This window comes from Podarcis muralis, chromosome 3 (assembly GCF_964188315.1).
Source record: "Podarcis muralis chromosome 3, rPodMur119.hap1.1, whole genome shotgun sequence".
In the NCBI taxonomy this organism is placed as follows: domain Eukaryota; kingdom Metazoa; phylum Chordata; class Lepidosauria; order Squamata; family Lacertidae; genus Podarcis; species Podarcis muralis.
The window spans coordinates 45,931,321-45,949,958 of record NC_135657.1 but is presented as its reverse complement, the minus strand read 5'-3'; the positions used below and the strand labels follow the sequence as shown (position 1 = coordinate 45,949,958).

The 18,638-nt window shown below is 42.2% G+C and overlaps 1 protein-coding gene across 4 annotated transcripts; it reads left to right on the top strand.

The window, feature by feature from the left end:
* The first annotated feature begins 25 nt into the window (after window positions 1–25).
* On the top strand, window positions 26–17,394 carry GGPS1 (geranylgeranyl diphosphate synthase 1). Of its 4 annotated transcripts, none has more exons than XM_028724071.2 (4): window positions 102–234; window positions 5,715–5,812; window positions 14,052–14,122; window positions 16,404–17,394. In XM_028724071.2, exons 2-4 carry the CDS (start codon window positions 5,743–5,745, stop codon window positions 17,163–17,165), a joined length of 903 nt encoding a protein of 300 aa, XP_028579904.1. In that variant the 5' UTR covers window positions 102–234; window positions 5,715–5,742; the 3' UTR covers window positions 17,166–17,394. The 4 variants fall into 4 exon arrangements, with proteins under 4 accessions (XP_077781912.1, XP_028579904.1, XP_028579905.1 ...); XM_028724072.2 differs by lacking the exon at window positions 102–234 and adding an exon at window positions 249–573; XM_077925786.1 differs by lacking the exon at window positions 5,715–5,812 and having other exon boundaries at window positions 26–234.
* Window positions 17,395–18,638: the final 1,244 nt, after the last annotated feature.

Here is an 18,638-nt window from a genome sequence, read left to right as displayed (position 1 = left end):
TGGTGCGGGGCGGGGGCGGTGGAGGGAGCCGAAGGGAGATTATGGAAGCGGGGGTAGGAGGAGCTCGCGCCTGCGCCGACAGGCCCCGGTGGCGCATTTTCCCCCCCATCAGGCGAAGGTGGCGGTTGAGGCGGAAGGGGGTGGGGCTCTGTGCCCACCGCCACACTGGGCTGAGACGGGCGGAGAGAAGGGGCTCGCTCCGGGCTGGCGGAGAAGCGGCGGAGACCTCGGAAGGTGAGAGGCGGCTCTGCTTAACGGGCGGGGGGGTTGCCTCCGCCGCCTCCCCCCTCCCCCCGGGGCGGCAGAAAAGGGGTGTCGGGTTTCCCGGCTCTTCCTGTCTCCGGCCCCCGCCCCGTTCGCTCCTCACAGGAGGCTCCTCCTTCCCCGGCTGCTATAAAGCGGAGGCCGCGGGGCCGCCGGGCAGGACGAGCAGCTGCGCCTTGGCGGTGGCGGGAGAAGCAGGAGCTACCCGCCTCAGAGCTCGCCTTTCCCTCCTCGGCCTTTTTCTCTACCGGTGTTCGCGCTTGAGGGAGGCTGCTGTCCTCTGAAGCGGGTTACCTGTCTCTCTCCGTGGTAAGTGCCTCCTGGGTGCTGATTGAGAGGGCAGGAGACGGGTACAGGTGACTTTACGTTGCTATTTGCTTTGAAGTTTAGTTTTGTTCGCCTTGCAGTGTTCTTGGTAAGCCGTCTTGAACTTTTGACACAGGGTAAAATAGGAACTCAAGCTTTTGTTTAAACAATTGTGTCTATTATCACTTGGCTGTAGGGGTGCTTGTTGTAGGGCTGTACAGTATTTAGAAGTGCCTGCTTTGGAGAAGTTGATCTGTTCAAAGATATGAGGGAGGGCTGCTCTGTTTTTCCTGAAATAAGTGATTTATGTTTTTTCACTATGTGTAATGTACAATACTGTAATGTAACACGTAGCTATGTTTTGATATAAAACTCAGTTTATTTGTTAACCATGTAAGCAAAAGATGGAACCCTAATAGTTTCTACTATTTAAAAGCATATGTTAATTATTTCTGAACAAAGGAGGGCTGAAATAGCTGCCTTGAACAGAACAAAATCAATTACCTAAATATTAGTGCTACTTTATGTAGGTGCGCTACAAAAATGTTTCCATAAGAGGACAAGTTAGCAATCTCATATATTCTGCACAGTCTTTTCTTTGTTACTGCAGCAAAATAACAGAAAATTGCTAAATTGATTAGGTCTGAAGGATAATATGTAGCAGCTTCGATGTAAAAATGTCATGTGATGTGGTCTTGACTCTTGACGCTTTAGCTGGCGGTTTTTTGGAATAATCTAAGTTATAATGGCAACCATTGAAATGTGTACATATATGTTGCTCTGGGCACCTGTTACAATTCAATAATGGAGAAATATTTGCATATATATGCTCTTTTCTCCTTTATTAATATAACCATAGCAAATATAATAAATGAAATAAGGATTGTGAACCTCTTCTTACTGAAAGATTCCGGATTTAAAAATGAGGTCATTATTAGGATGCTGGCCCAACGTGATTTAGGCATTAAGTGGCCTGCCAGTTCAAACTATTAAACAGTGGCATGTTCATTACCAAAGATGTTTAAACCCTTCTCTGAAATTCTAGGTCAGCATTGAAACACAATTAAAATTTTATTGACATGTTAAGGCATGCTTGGAGGAAGCGGATTACTTGGCTCCGTTCCAGTCTGGTTTCAAGTCTGATTGTGGCACTGAAAGTGTCCTGGTCACACCCTGGTTGTTGATGAAATTTGTTTGGAGGGAGATCAAGGGATGCCTCTTGGAGACTTTCATTTCAATACTGTTGATCACAGTTATAATTCTCAAGCCCCTCAGTGCTTCACTGTTTTCACTCCTACCTCCAGGCCTGTACAGTGGTACCTTGGTTCTCAAACTTAATCTGTTCCGGAAGTCCACTCCAAAACCAAAGCACGCTTTCCCATAGAAAGTAATGCAAAATGGATTAATCCCTTCCAGACTTTTAAAAACAACCCCTAAAACATGAATTTTATGTAACATGAATTTTACTATCTAATGAGACCATTGATCTATAAAATGAAAGCAATAAACAATGTACGTACTGCAGTCACACAATCAATCAATCAGTAGCTGAACTGGGTTCCACACAGTCACAAAAACAAAACAAAAAGAGCCGCAAAAACAAAAACACAAAATAAATAGCAAAAACAGACAGACCTCAGCATAACACTCAAATTTGAAGCAGCATAACACTCAAAACAGAGCACGTTCAGCTTCCAAAAAAAGTTCGCAAACCGGAACACTTCTGGGTTTGCAGTGTTTGGGTTCCAAGTTGTTCGAGTACCAAGGCGTTTGAGAACCAAGGTACCACTGTGTTCAGAAAGTAGCCATGGAAGGTTACTCTTTGGCACCATGGAAGTTGTCCTGTGGTGTCCTGGAGAGATCCTTCTTGTCCCTCATGCTATTTAACATGTATAAAAAGCCCCTGGCTGCTGTCATTAGGGGATTTGGAGTGAAGTGTCATCAATATGTTCAGGACACCCAGCTCTGTCTACCCATCTGAATCAGGAGAGGTGGTTGAAGTGTTAGATCAGTGCTTGGAGGTGGTGATGGGCTGGATGTGGGCCAGTAAACGGAAGCTGAATCCTGAAAACATGGGTGTTACATACCTCAAGGGCTAACATTCTGGTGGTATGTCATGCACAGGTTTGCACTCCCCTGGAAGGAGAGTATTAAAATTGGCAGTAGAAACCCTCTTCATTTTTTCACAGCATTCAGAAGTTTGGGGACAGGTAGCCCAGGAGAGGGCATTCTGTGTGGTAGCTGCAAACTTGTGGAACTCCCCACAGATGTGTATCTGGCATCTTTTATCATACAGCTTTCACCAAATGCTGAATATGAACCTCTTTACCCTGGCTTTTGACACTTGAGATCTATATTTATAGGACCCACCTTATTTCTGTGATTGAAAGCTGTTTTAAACTCTCCTTAAAACCATGTTTTAATTGTTGTACTTGTTACCCATCCTGGGACTTTAGGGTGAAGGGTGGGTAATTAATAATAATTGATATATAAAACTTCATTTGGGCTTTGCTATGTAGAATATACATCAGTATTAGTCTTCTGTAAATTTGCACTTTCCACATAGTCTGTGAAAGTGCTTTGTGGATTTTAAACTGGAAAGTCAGCATTTATCATACAATGATAGATAATGATTTTACAGTGGTACCTCGGGTTACTGACGCTTCAGGTTACAGACTCCGCTAACCCAGAAATAGTACCTTGGGTTAAGAATCGTGCTCCGGCAGCATGGCGGCAGTCAGAGGCCCCATTAGCTAAAGTGGTGCTTCAGGTTAAGAACAGTTTCAGGTTAAGAACAGACCTCTGGAACAAATTAAGTACTTAATGCGAGGTACCACTGTATATTTGTTTTTTGCCGCTTAAGTGTTTCACTATTTCTGTTAGACAGAACATTGGTGAAGCTTTCAGGAAATTATATGTTGGGCCACAACTTGTTATCTGCATGCTAATCAACAATGGCTGCAGAATTAATTTGGGACGATGATACTACTGTAGTGTCTGTATTTAAACTGCACGAGACAGATTGTTTCAGTTTGAAGCAGTTGCATCTGCAGTGCAGCAAGAAACATTACAAATGAGAGGGAAGAAAAGAGATTTCAGTAAAGTCTACAGAAAAACGGGCCTACAAAACATGAGATTATAGGTTTCCTAAATTTAGGAAGAGCTAGATAAGGAAAGCTGTATAGGACAACTAAGAATGTAGTATTACACACCACCCCGATCTCCAAGCAGTGCAAGATACCAGGGGTCCAGGTGCTTACCCAGGGCTTGTGTTTCTTTTAGAAATGAGGCACAGCAGTAGGTGTATGACAGGGGTCAGCAACCTTTTTCAGCCCTGGGCTGGTCCACCGTCCCTCAGACCACGTGGTGGGCCAGACTATACTGTATTTGGGGGAGGGGGAGGGAATGAACGAATTCCTATGTCCCACAAATAACCCAGAGATGCATTTTAAATAAAAGGAGACATTCCACTCATGTAAAAACCTGCTGATTCCCAGACCGTCGGCGGGCCGGATTGAGACGGTGATTGGGCCGCATCCGGCCCATGGGCCTTACTTAGGTTGCCTACCCCTGGTATATGACCTATAGTTTATTTACACATATATACAACCTGTGATGATGATGATGATGGAGGGGCTCGCAACATTACACTCCAAGAGGTTTTTTCTTCTCCCATGGCCACAGTTTTGAATGCCAGCAGAAATCGGCCATGGTTCTCTGTCACTTTGTCCAGTTTGCTATGTTTAGCAGATCGTAACCCTTCCCAACTAGCTCACATCACCACTGCTGCAATCCTAAACTCAACCGCTCCCCTTCCAACTCTAAAAATTCTACTTCAAAGGCCTTTGTTTTTCTAACTAACTCTGAGTTGAGGGAGGGGGCCCTCCCATTTGCCCTCTGGCACTGAGCCACTCCCCCACCTACTATACTTTAGTGGGTCATTACCAGACTGGCTCATGTTTTGTATATCAATATGCTAAATCCAGCATCTGGCACCCAGAAGTTAGAAGGGGAGCCAAGGCACACACCCGCAAACTCACAACAGTAGATTTTAAAATGATATGACAATGTTACAGTGGTACCTCAGGTTAAGTACTTAATTCGTTCCGGAGGTCCATACTTAACCTGAAACTGTTCTTAACCTGAAGCACCACTTTAGCTAATGGGGCCTCCTGCTGCTGCCGCGCTGCCGGAGCATGATTTCTGTTCTCATCCTGAAGCAAAGTTCTTAACCTGAAGCACTCTTTCTGGGTTAGCGGAGTCTGTAACCTGAAGCGTATGTAACCCGAGGTACCACTGTACTTTGAAATTTTAATATCATTTAATATCATTTTTGTTAGAGTTGTGTATAAATATGTGTGTTCAAGAAGTTCTTTTAGTGATGCTTCCTACTTAAAGTGACATGCTACTAATCTTGGGTACTTTGCACTAAATTCTACGTACTACTTGGAATGACATGTAAAAAATACTTGAGTATTTTAGAGTAAAGCCTGCAGTGACTACCTGCTTGGATTTTTCACTTGTACATCCTGTATATTGGCCCACTGCTTGTATTGAATTAGCATCCGTGTTCTGTTTTCTCCTTGCCATATTCCTCAGTGAAAGGTTTCTATATTTTAAAAAAATGATGACTGGGAAGCAGAGGAAGCTGCTGCAGGGAGTGAAGGAAAATCTGGACTGTGTTTCTGTGAGAGAAGGAAGGGCTATTTCCTAGCCTTTTAAACCCTGATTATGCTTGCTGGATTCTGCTTTGGCACAAATTAAGACCTTTGTCAGGGTGGGTGCAAAGAACAGAAAGCCTGCCTAAAGGAGTTAAGAGAATTGGCACAAGGAGCATTTTAACTGTACAGTTTTTTATGGATGTTTGGAAAACCATGACTAAATATTTTGGGATTGTGTACCCCCTAGGCACTACCCTAGCAAAGGTGTGGCTGTAATGAACTTGCATTAGGTAGTTTCCAGAAAGGACATGCAGGGGACTCAGGCTTATGGAAGAACAATGTCATCTACTTTATTAGGTCTTCTCCTTAATTCTATGGAAGGGGTAGGGTACAATTACTATGAAAACTCTTACTATAGTCTTGGTGGTTAGTAGGACCTAATTTTCAGACCCCTGGTCATTAATAAGGATTTTTCTTAAACAGATTGAACTACTCCAGAATTTTTTTTAAAATGGAACAAGTAGAAGAGTCATCTAAGAGAATTCTGTTGGAGCCATACAACTACCTACTTCAGTTACCAGGTAACATTTCACTCTTTTAAGTTCTTTGTTGTTGTTGTTTAGTCATTTAGTCATGTCCGACTCTTCGTGACTCCATGGACTAGAGCACGCCAGGAACTCCTGTCTTCCACTACCTCCTACAGTTTGGTCAGACTCATGTTGGTAGCTTCTAACACTGTCCAACCATCTTGCCCTCTGTTGTCCCCTTCTCCTTGTGCCCTCAATCTTTCCCAACATCAGGGTCTTTTCCAGGGAGTCTTCTCTTCTCATGAGGTGGCCAAAGTATTGGAGCCTCAGCTTCACGATCTGTCCTTCCAGTGAGCACTCAGGGCTAATTTCCTTAAGAATGGATGCATTTGATCTTCTTGCAGTCCATGGGACTCTCAAGAGTCTCCTCCAGCACCATAATTCAAAAGCATCAATTCTTCGGCGATCAGCCTTCTTTATGGTCCAGCTCTCACTTCCATACATCACTACTGGGAAAACCATAGCTTTAACTATACGGACCTTTGTTGGCAAGGTGATGTCTCTACTTTTTAAGATGCTGTCTAGGTTTCCCATCGCCTTTCTCCCAAGGAGCAGGCATCTTTTAATTTCATGACTGCTGTCACCATCTGCAGTGATCATGGAGCCCAAGAAAGTAAAATCCCTCACTGCCTCCATTTCTTCCCCTTCTATTTGCCAGGAGGTGATGGGACCAGTGGCCATGATCTTCGTTTTTTTGATGTTGAGCTTCAGACCATATTTTGCGCTCTTCTCTTTCACCCTCATTAAAAGGTTCTTTAATTCCTCCTCACTTTCTGCCATCAAGGTTGTGTCATCTGCATATCTGAGGTTGTTGATATTTCTTCCAGCAATCTTAATTCCGGCTAGGGATTCATCCAGCCCAGCCTTTCGCATGATGAATTCTGCATATAAGTTAAATAAGCAGGGAGACAAAATACAGCCTTGTCGTACTCCTTTCCCAATTTTGAACCAATCAGTTGTTCCATATCCAGTTCTAACTGTAGCTTCTTGTCCCACATAGAGATTTCTCAGGAGACAGATGAGGTGATCAGGCACTCCCATTTCTTTAAGAACTTGCCATAGTTTGCTGGGGTCGACACAGTCAAAGGCTTTTGCATAGTCAATGAAGCAGAAGTAGATGTCTTTCTGGAACTCTCTAGCTTTCTCCATAATCCAGCGCATGTTTGCAATTTGGTCTCTGGTTCCTCTGCCTCTTCTAAATCCAGCTTGCACTTCTGGGAGTTCTCGGTCCACATACTGCTTGAGCCTGCCTTGTAGAATTTTAAGCATAACCTTGCTAGCGTGTGAAATGAGTGCAATTGTGCGGTAGTTGGAGCATTCTTTGGCCCTGCCCTCCTTTGGGATTGGGATGTAGACTGATCTTCTCCAATCCTCTGGCCACTGCTGAGTTTTCCAAACTTGCTGGCATATTGAGGGTAGCACCTTAACAGCATCATCTTTTAAAATTTTAAATAGTTCAGCTGGAATACCATCACTTCCACTGGCCTTGTTATTTGCAGTGCTTTCTAAGGCCCATTTGACTTTACTCTCCAGGATGTCTGGCTCAAGGTCAGCAACCACACCACCTGGGGTGTACGAGCCATTCATATCTTTCTGGTATAATTCCTCTGTGTATTCTTACCACCTCTTCTTGATGTCTTCTGCTTCTGTTAGGTCCTTACCACTTTTGTCCTTTATTATGGTAATCTTTGTACAAAATGTTCCTTTCATATCTCCAATTTTCTTGAACAAATCTCTGGTTTTCCCCATTCTGTTGTTTTCCTCTATTTCTTTGCATTGCTCGTTTAAGAAGGCCCTCTTGTCTCTCCTTGCTATTTTTTGGAAATCTGCATTCAATTTCCTGTATCTTTCACTATCTCCCTCGCATTTTGCTTGCCTTCTCTCCCCCCTCATTGGACAGCCACTTTGCTTTCTTGCATTTCCTTTTCATTGGGATGGTTTTCGTTGCTGCCTCCTGTATAATGTTACGAGCCTCCATCCAGGCACTCTGTCCACCAAATCTAAATCCTTAAACCTGTTCCTCACTTCCACTGTGTATTCATATGGGATTTAGATTGTGTCTTACTGGCCCAGTGGTTTTTCCTACTTTCTTCGGTTTAAGCTTGAATTTTGCTGTAAGAAACTGATGATCTGTGCCACAGTCAGCTCCAGGTCTTGTTTTTGCTGACCATATAGAACTTCTCCATCTTTGGCTTCACGACAAGGCAGTAATCCATGGAGGAGCTTTAAGTTCTAGTAATGTCTAAAACTAGTATCTAAACTGATGCCCGTAACAATCACTTTGTTTTGTCTACTGCATGTTTTCAGCTTAAAGCCTAGGGTTGGTGTCACATATCTTTCAAACCACCCTTTAATTTCTGACCAGTGCTATTCAACCATCACATACCCTGTGCTTTCTCTTTTTAAATTATACTCATATCCTGTTCTTAACATTAGTGTTATCTAAATTTCTCCATCTAAATTTCTGACCAGCTCTACATGTGATTAGCTTAAGCAATACTGTAACCTCTTGAAATGTGATTAGCTTAAGCAATACTGTAACCTCTTGAAATTTCCAGACTGCTCACTCCCTGTGTCTGATCATATATTTTCTGATGCACATCAGGGCAATTAAAACTGTGTAGTACATAGATAAACGTACATAGTACATTTAGTACATGGATAACACCCATTAACACCTCACTGATTCTCGCTTGCTTCAATAACATTTAATGTTACATCCAAACCAACAACTTCACTTTAATGACAAACTGCAGTTCCGGTAATTTAAAGCAGAAACTATGTGACTATACTAGAAGAGGAAAAGGGAGAATAAAAGCCTGAGGTTCAAGTTTGCTCATTCATGTACCACTAAATATGGATTAGGGTTGTGTCAAAACCAGATCACTATGTCTTAATAGACTTGGTGTTGAAACATGTTTTCACTGCCAGTACTCAACTTAAGCTTCATGCAATAATACTTTGTTCATTTCCAAAAGATAAGTAGAGATCCTGTGGAATCATCACATGGTGTGATGCATGTTTCTATTTCATAACCAAACGTTAAATTACAGGGAAGGTTTACTCATGCCATTCCACCTACACTGCTGCCATTCCACCTACACTTTTTTTTTACAATGGGGTGTCTTGGGTGTGCATGCTCAGTTTCCTACTTAATATCACCTCAGTTGAGGGTGGTTATTGATCTACAAGCTATATTCAGGTTTCTGAGCCCTGCTGGCTCGTTTCTGTTTTTAAGATTGTTTGAATTATGAGAAATAAGTTGTAGACAAAATAATTCTCTGGTATTTTCAATAAAGGTAGTATATGTGGGAAAACATTTGGCTGCTAGTGTGCCACAAGCTTCAAAATACCTCCCTCCCTCTCAAGTGCTTGTGTAAGCTTGGAAGCCTAAATAAATCTCAACATAAGCTTTCATAATGCTAACTTGTTTAGCACACGGCAGCAGGATAAATACTAAATTGCTCTCATTCTCTTTTTATGCAAGAAGTAGTAACTCCTAAGCAATGCATTCCTGTATGTTACTCATAGTTCCAAGATGCTTTGGTGAAATCACTGGCTGTTAGATTAAGGTTGCCATCTTCATGTAACTCTAGAGAGGAATGTCTTTTATAAAAAACGCAAGAACACAGTATTATCTATGCCTGAATATATCTAGTAAACTGATATGAAATTGTAGTTGCCTACTTGAAACAAAAGTAATCAGTTGTTATGATTCTTGCACCCTCTTTATTGGACATTGGCTTTTTCTTTGGACCATTTTTCAATTTTAAAGTCATATCAGATATGCACCTCCAACTCACTATACATTTGAGGTGGTAAAACGTAATGTCTATGTTAATTTAAATTCTTTCAAATAAAGATTTAATTCAAAGCAAGAAGAGGTCATACAGTATGCAATAGGTGTAATCTATCCAACGTTAAAATCATTAAGTCACATTTGCCTTCTGTGGGGGAGATCAAATATGTGCTGAAATTGCCTGTTTAAAATATGGGATTATAGGTGCTTAACCTTGTGTGGAACAGTATTATAGTTTGACCATTTACAGTAGATGTACTGGCACATTATGGTTTGCCACATACCAGAGAGGGAGAGAATCACACTTACAAGGGAAGAAGAAAGCTGCAGGCTTTGTGCTCATTCCAGGGTCCTTTGCATTGTGCCAAACTATGTTTTGGTATTATGTCTGAACCCAGCTGTAAAGAATATTTATGACTTGATAAAAAAATCATAAATATTTATTTCCCTTCTTGAAGATAAGAATATTTTTTGCTTATAATTACCAGTGCTTATTTCTGAAATGTTCTAGAGGCTTTGGCTGAAACCCTGTTGAGTCCATCCTCAAATAACAGTCGTCATCTTGAAAAATGAAACTTCACCTTCCTCTTCCATGCCCCCACAAATCCGGCCCAGGAGGTCCACTAACCCTATAGAGCAGATTGGGGAGCAGCAGGGGAGGAGAGGAAGAACAAGTCCTAAATGAATTCAAATCTCCAGGGCCTGAATCCAAGAGTACTAAGGGAACTTGTAGATGTAGTTTCAGAGCCTTTGTCTATTATCTTTGAGAATTCCTGGAGAACAGGTGAGGGGTCTACTGACTGGAATGTTGTCCCCATCTTCAAAAGGGGGGGGGAGACCCAGGTAACTACCGACTGATCAATACCAGGGAAGGTCCTAGAACAGATAATTCAACAGTCGGTCTGTGAGCATTTAGAAAAGGATGCTGTGATTATTAAGACCCAGCAGGAATTTCTCAAAAATATGTTATGCCAGACCAATCTGATTTCTTTCTCTTTTTTTTTATGGAATTACAAACTTGGTGGATCAGGGAAATGCTGTGGACATAGTGTATCTTTATTTCAGTAAGGCTTTTGACAAAGTCCCCCATGATATTCCCACAAGGAAGCTGGTAAAATATGGATTGAATGAGGTAACTAATAGGTGGATTTGTAGCTGGTTGACTAACTGAGCCCAAAGAGTACTCATTAATGGTTCCTCGTTATCCTGGAAAAAAGTGATAAGTGGCATACCGTAGGGTCCTGGGCCCATTGTTGTTCAACCTCTTTATAAATGACTTGGATGAAGGAATTGCGAGGATACTCATCAAATTTGCAGATGACACCAAATTGGGAGGGGTAGCTAATGCCACAGAAGACAGAATTAGAATTCAAAATGCCATTTACAGATTGGAGAACTGGGCGCAAGCTAACAACATGGATTTCAATAGGGACAAATGTAAGGTTCTGCACTTGGGCAGGAAGAACCAGGTGCACAGATATAGGATGGGGGACACCTGGCTTACTAGCAGTAAATGTGAGAAGGATCTAGAGATCTTGGTGGACCACAAGCTTAACATGAGTCAACAGTGTGATGCAGCAGCAAAAAAGCTAATGCTATTCTAGGTTGCATCAACAGAAGTATAGTGTCCACACCCAGGTCAAGGAAAGTAATAGTACCACTCTATTCCACATTAGTCACACCACATGTAGAATACTGTGTCCAGTTCTGGGCACCACAATTTAATAAGGATGTTGACAAGCTGGAACATGTGCAGAGGGCAACCAAGATGATTAAGGGTTGAAGGAGGCTCCTCCCTCCCCGGCTGCTATAAAGTGGAGGTTGCGGGGCTGGGTATGTTTAGCCTGGAAAAGAAGAGACTGAGAAGAGATATGATGGCCATCTTCAACTATCTTAAGGGCTGCCACATAGAAGAGGGAGCCATCCTCAACTATCCTAAGGGCTTCCACATGGAAGAGGGAGCATGCTTGTTTTCTCCTGCTGTGGAGGGTAGGACTCAAGGCAATGGCTTCAAGTTACAAGAAAAAGTTACATGTAGAACAACTTTCTGACAGTAAGGGCTGTTCAGCAGTGGAACAGACTCCTATGAGAGGTGGTGGACGCTCCTTCCTTAGAGGTTTTTTAATAGAGGTTGGATGGCCGTCATGGATGCATTAGCCAACCCCCTGCATTGCAGGGGGTTGGAGTAGACCTTGGGTTCCAACCAACAGTTAATCTATAATTAGTACTATGTGTTTTAGGAAATGTTGTTTTGGGTTAGGAGAATTTCTAGTATGTGCTTTTAGCCATGATTTGTGTATCATAGAATTGTAGAGTTGGCAGGGACCCTGAGGGTCATCTAATCCAACCCCCTGCAATGTAGGTACCTCAACTAAAGTATCCATGACAGATGGCCATGCAACATGTTTGTAGTTTGTATTAAAAAGGCATTTTTTGGCTAATGTTAGTGAATTCTATCTGGTTCATTATTCTGCTGTTGCTAGGCAATGGTTTCTGGTCAGTCAGCCTCCAGATGTATAGAAGGTTGTTGTTGTTGTTGCTAGGTAAGATTCTCCCATACCAAGCCCTTGAAGAGTTTACAATTGAAAAAGGCCAAAAGGGTAGAGGTTACGTGTGACAGGTAGGAGAAATTGCAAGAGAGGAGTTTAAAAGTTTGGGAGGTGAGGGGTGAATGCACAGCATTGATGCACAGCTTTTTAAGGCACAGAAAAGGGGAAGGGGATATGTGTGTGCCGAATCTCTTATATTTCCATTCCATTCTTTAAAGGCTAGGCTTGCCAGTTAACCTGAAGCCCTGTTTGGCATGCTCCTATACCTTGTAACAACTGTGCAACAGGCAGAAATCAGCCAGGGTGATTGTAGGGCATGGGAACAAACATGACCTCCATAATGAGCCAGTTGTTGGAGGTAGAGAATTGGTCCGGATTTTCACTGTTTGAAAAATGGCAACCCTAAATAAGTTGCATGTGAATTATTTCCCTTCTAAATGGTATAATTTATTATTTCTTCCTTTCTCATTTTTGATTTCAAGTTGAAGCCTTTTAAGCATAGACGCAAGGCATAATCAAATTCAATTGACAAAAACCTTTTGATTTAGCTTATATGTCACCTTTCCACAGTGAGCTGTGCACTTCTGATGTTAGCATGCTGGGATAAGGGATTTCCATGTTAACTCATGTTCCAAAATTTTGGAAAACTGGCTGTTAAGGGCCACACCATTGGCAAATGTGTTATTTAAGCAATATTGTATGGAATCCTATCCTGTGATTAGTTCCAGCTTCTCTACTACTTTGGAGCTGGACAGCTGTCAGGGGCAGAATGGTGAACTTAAGCCCCAGATTCAATTTTTTTGTTAACTGAATATTTTAATCATGGGAAATGCTATTAAAATTGGCCTCTTTCTTGGTAATCTGTATTGGTCTACCCTGGAATTAGTAAAAAGCCCATCTCCCCCCCCCCCACCTTTAAATTTCCTTAGTTTGGAATGCTTAAGCGATGGGATCTGGAGCCCAGTGTGCATGCTTAGGTGCTGTTTTATCCTTTTCGTCTTGCAACCACAATTCTCAGTACTGTTTGATACCACATAGGGATTCCCTAACATCCAGTCAGTTGTTCAAGTGGGACGGGAGCGCATGTTGCAGGAAGAAGTGGGAGCCTCAAATGCTCTCCTGCATGCATAAAGAGTTCCCATACCACATTTTGGAACCTAGCAAAAAGCTTCTGAGTGGATTTAAAATTAATCCTAAATTTATTGAAATATCTGGTAAGATAAAATTGGCATGTCAGCCAGCAGTGCTTTGGGGGCAATCATGATCCTCAGAAATGGTGTCCAGATTATCTATAATAACATGTCAACAAAATATTTGAATTATCTACATTCCTCTGGCTTGTTTTAACAGATGCAGCTGCCTTATATACAGATTTGAACAAATGGCTGCCCAGAAGTAGTAGATTGTGGCTACAACTGGGAGTGGTTTTTTCACAATTTATGTTCTCTGCCTACAGCCTTAGTTCTGAAAGTACACAATAAAAACCACACCTTGATACCTTAATGCTATAATCAACGTATTGTATAAGTGTAATAAGTTTAGGATTACCTGTGGTAGTGTTCAGTAGGTAATGAAATTGTTAAGCAACATGCAGGTGTGTCTGTCCTGGACTTCTCAAATCCCAATACTGTATATGTGTCCTAGCAGGACCCTGAAGTAAGTAAAGACTCTAATCCAGCTAGGCCACACAGCATGTATCATCCACTCTACCCCATACTATGAAAATAACTTTTCCTAAACTTCAGAAGTATTCATTGGTGAGCTACATGTTCCACTTGACCTAGTGAAGTATAATTACTATGAGAAGAGTAGTGGCTAGGAAATTCCACAGACTTTAATGATTTCTCCAGGTAATAATACCTTTAACTTTTTTTTTAAATTACAGGAAAGCAAGTCAGAACCAAACTCTCCCAAGCTTTTAATCACTGGCTGAATGTTCCTGAAGATAAGCTACAAGTAAGTTGCATTCTTAAATTGATTTACCTGTAAATTTATCCTTTCCAGACTGAACTACCAAGTATTTAAATGATCACAATACTGAATTTTACATGTACATGGTTTTCACACTTGATAGGAGGTTTGTGCTTTTTGTATACCAAATCTGGTTCGTTTCTAAGGCGAGGTACTGTAACTATGCAGTGATCCACAATCATGCATGCTGTGACCACCGTAGGCCCATATATATTATGGGATTGCAAACCTTTTTGGGATGGTGAGTACATCTGGAGTCTTGAGTGGAGGGAGACACAAAATGACTGACACGGTGGGCGTAGCCAATCACAAAACACGCTTTTCACAGAAGGCAAACTGGTGAGGTTGAAAGACATTCCCAAGAACATGAGTATGTCAATGATGGGGTCTTAGCCCCCCAAAATCAAACCACTCCTTTAAACCATGTTTCCTGCTCCAGTAGAAAACCCATTTCATGCAAACTAATTTTCTTAATGTAAAGGTACCCCTGCCCGTACGGGCCAGTCTTGACAGACTCTAGGGTTGTGCGCCCATCTCACTCAAGAGGCCGGGGGCCAGCGCTGTCTGGAGACACTTCCGGGTCACATGGCCAGCGTGACATCGCTGCTCTGGCGAGCCAGAGCCGCACACGGAAACGCCGTTTACCTTCCCGCTAGTAAGCGGTCCCTATTTATCTACTTGCACCCGGGGGTGCTTTCAAACTGCTAGGTTGGCAGGCGCTGGGACCGAACAATGGGAGCGCACCCCGCCGTGGGGATTCGAACTGCCGACCTTTCGATCGGCAAGCCCTAGGCGCTGAGGCTTTTACCCACAGCGCCACCCGCTTAATGTACCTCTCAGTAAATCTAGATGTACTCCAAATTAATAGAAAGATCACTTCAAAATAATTTACTGTATTTTTCACTCCATAAGATGCACCTGACCATAAGATGCACCTAGGTTTTAGAGGGGGAATGCAAGAAAAAAAATATTCTTTAAAGGGAGCGCAGCGATCCCTCTCGCTGTTCTGGCTTCTGGGATAGCCGCTTGAAGCCTCAGGGCAGCGGGATCGGGATGAATGCTCCCGTGCCCTGAACAGGCTTCACACGGCGAAGCTAGAACAGCAAGAGGGAGCAGTGCGCAGCGGCCCCTCTTGCTGTTCTGGCTTAGTCGCGCAGCCTGCATTTGCTCCATAAGGCGCACACACATTTCCCCTTACTTTTTAGGAGGGGAAAAGTACATCTTATAGAGCAAAAAATACGGTACTCTGAATTCATTAGCCAAACCTATTCCTGTTGACTCTTAATTTCCTTAGTCAGACACAGGGCTGGGCGATACCAGCTATTCAACATCGCGGTGTATCGCCTGCCAAACATCACAGTTTGGCGATATACCGTGATGTTGAAAAAACAAGATGCATTGGCCTCTGCCCACGAGACACAGGTGAAACTGCCCAGCTCTCACCTTGAGAGCTGAGGTGGTTTCACCCAGGCTCGCAGGATGGAACAATGCAGCTTGTTTGCGCCACCCTGGTGCTCTCGCTGCTTGTGCACAAGTGGCAAGAGCATCGTTCTCCCCCCGCCCCCGCCGCTAGTGAAACTGCTACCGCTCCCAAATCCCTCTGCTAGCAGTGCCCACTGGAGAAAGGAACTCTTGACTCCCTCCAGCAGATGCTGGCACAGTGGCAGGTTTCACCAGCATTATATCGCTGAGTGAAACCAGCATTGCGGTCTGCTCTTCTTACTGGTCCTGGGCAATATATCACCCAGGCCTGGTCAGCCAATTAACTCTGCTTCCAATCTCTTGTCTCTTCCTTCTTACACATTTTTCCTCTTAAGCAGGTCCTAGTTGCTCTGCTTTTTCTTTCTTGCTCTGCCCCTGGCTGTTTCATTTTTCATCCACTCACTCGCTATTCCCTCAGAGTTGAGTTACTCACTTGCTAGAACAATGCAGTCAGAATGGTTCATTCTCTTCTTTTCTGTGTCTGGTTGGAGGGGAAGTGTGGGCAGCACAAGGGAGAGAGAAGAATGTGAGAGTGAGCACCACCATTATATTTAGTGGGCACACAAAGAAGTAGAGAGCCTGGTGTGCACTCTGCTTGCCCTTTGGGTACACTGGGACCCACAAGTACCAAAGCCATAAAGCAAAGAGTCGAGAATAAAATTGATGCATTGGGATCAGAAGTTGAGATCTGCAACCAGGCTAAGGGAAAGTCAAAAGCTATTGAATTGTTGTAGAAGAAACAAGTAGAATGCAAGAATTGATTACTGTTCTCTTTTTTTATTAGGTTATCATTGAAGTGACAGAAATGTTGCACAATGCAAGTTTGCTTATAGATGACATAGAAGACAATTCAAAACTACGGCGAGGTTTTCCAGTGGCCCATAGTATCTATGGGATACCATCTGTAATAAATTGTGCCAACTTTGTGTATTTCCTTGGCTTAGAAAAAGTTTTAACACTTGATCATCCAGATGCTGTAAAAGTGTTCACCCGCCAACTGCTAGAACTTCATAAGGGCCAAGGCTTGGATATTTACTGGAGAGACACCTATACCTGTCCTACAGAAGCAGAGTATAAAACCATGGTTCTGCAAAAAACAGGTGGCCTTTTTGGACTAGCTGTTGGCCTCATGCAATTGTTCTCTAGCTATAAGAAAGATTTAAAACCACTCCTTAACACCCTTGGGCTCTTCTTTCAAATTAGAGATGACTATGCAAACTTGCACTCCAAAGAATATAGTGAGAACAAAAGTTTTTGTGAAGACCTAACTGAAGGGAAGTTCAGTTTCCCAACTATCCATGCCATATGGTCTAGGCCAGAAAGCACTCAGGTGCAGAATATTCTGCGACAAAGGACTGAAAATGTGGACATAAAAAAATATTGTGTACATTACCTTGAGGATGTGGGTTCTTTTGAATATACCCGGAAAACATTAAAAGAACTTGAGGCTGAAGCTTACAAACAAATTGAATCTCTTGGAGAGAACCCTGAGCTTACAGCACTACTTGAATATTTAAGCAAAATGTTCAAGGACGACGAGAACTGATACAATTGCTGATTATATTTGCAGGAAACAATTTTGAAATAATCAAGGAAACTTAAACTACAATATTTCTATCACTGCTTCATAGGAAATGCTCTCAAGCATGTATTAAGGGGTTATGGGGTTTATATGTGCCCTAAGTGAACTTTGGACTTCTACTTTCAGCTGTGTATGCAATATTGCTGCACATTTCCATTAAAATAAAGCTGCCAACTACAACTTTCATCTATAATCCTTTTTGATTGTGAGTTTATTTTAATTCTGACTACAAGGCACATTTCCAAAAATGACTACAGAAGAAAATGAAGTTCTTACTTTATTGGTTTATTAATGTTGGTTTTTATCTTGTTCTGATTTGTCCTAACATGTATTCTTAATCACTTTAACCTTTCCTTTCACTTAGCCTTTGTGCAATGGATTAATGCAGTGCTGTTTTTCTTTAAAATGTTTAGGGGTTCTCATTTTGACTCAAGAAAATCACCATTTTATAGTTCAAATAGGGAAAAATAAATACAGTAAGTGGACAAAAGTACAAAGATTCACAAAATGTTTAGGGGTATGCGTCCCTGTGTCTCCCCAGAAAAAAGCACTGGTTTCATGTATGCTTTAAAATGGAATTGTGTTGTCAAAAGGCTGAAGAAGGCAAGTAAAGCAATCCAGAGCCTAACTATAATGGGTAATAGCCACCCATCTCAATTGAGCCAGTGACTGGTTTTGTTGAAGCATAGGGACCACTGAGATAGAATGTGTGAGAGAATAGACTTGGTAGCCATGCAGTTTCACTAGCCAACTCTTCCCATGTTCACCTATGTTTAAGCCATTTTTGACCTCATCTGCAGTCTTCTAAAAAGTGGCTGTGTGAGGTCCCAAGATTTCATAGTAGTTTTTGGGGTAGCATTTCAGGGGACTGCAAATGTGTACACACAGGTCACACTATCCAAACATGAGGAATGAGTATCTGAAACCGGTTTTATTTATTTACTTATATATTACATTTGTATATACACACCACAGATTCAGATATCCAAACAGCCAGACCTGTGTGTAGTACTGTAAATCAAAAATGTAAAAAAAGTAAAAAATGCTCTTCAGTGCACAAACCTGCTTTCTAGGAGAGAACGGAAGTTTAGCTTTGTTTACTTATAACTTTGTTTACTTAACAAGTGTAGAGAGCCTGTTGTTCCCTGATGACTAACACATCCCATATTGTATTACTAGACTGATGCAGGAATGGAATGTAAATAGCATGCAGCTGCCCTCTGACCTGTAAGGCCCAAGAAATAAGTAGGTCTGTCCTCTGTATCCATTAGGCCACTCTCACACATCCCGTTGACTGAAAACCACTGATCTCTCCCACCTGCTTTTAAGCAGTATTGTTGTGAATATCTGAGCTCTCCCAGATACAGTATTGGTACAGTATGTGGGTGCGCTTAAGAAATACACAGTAGTTCTTTAGGAGTCCAGACTTGTTATAAA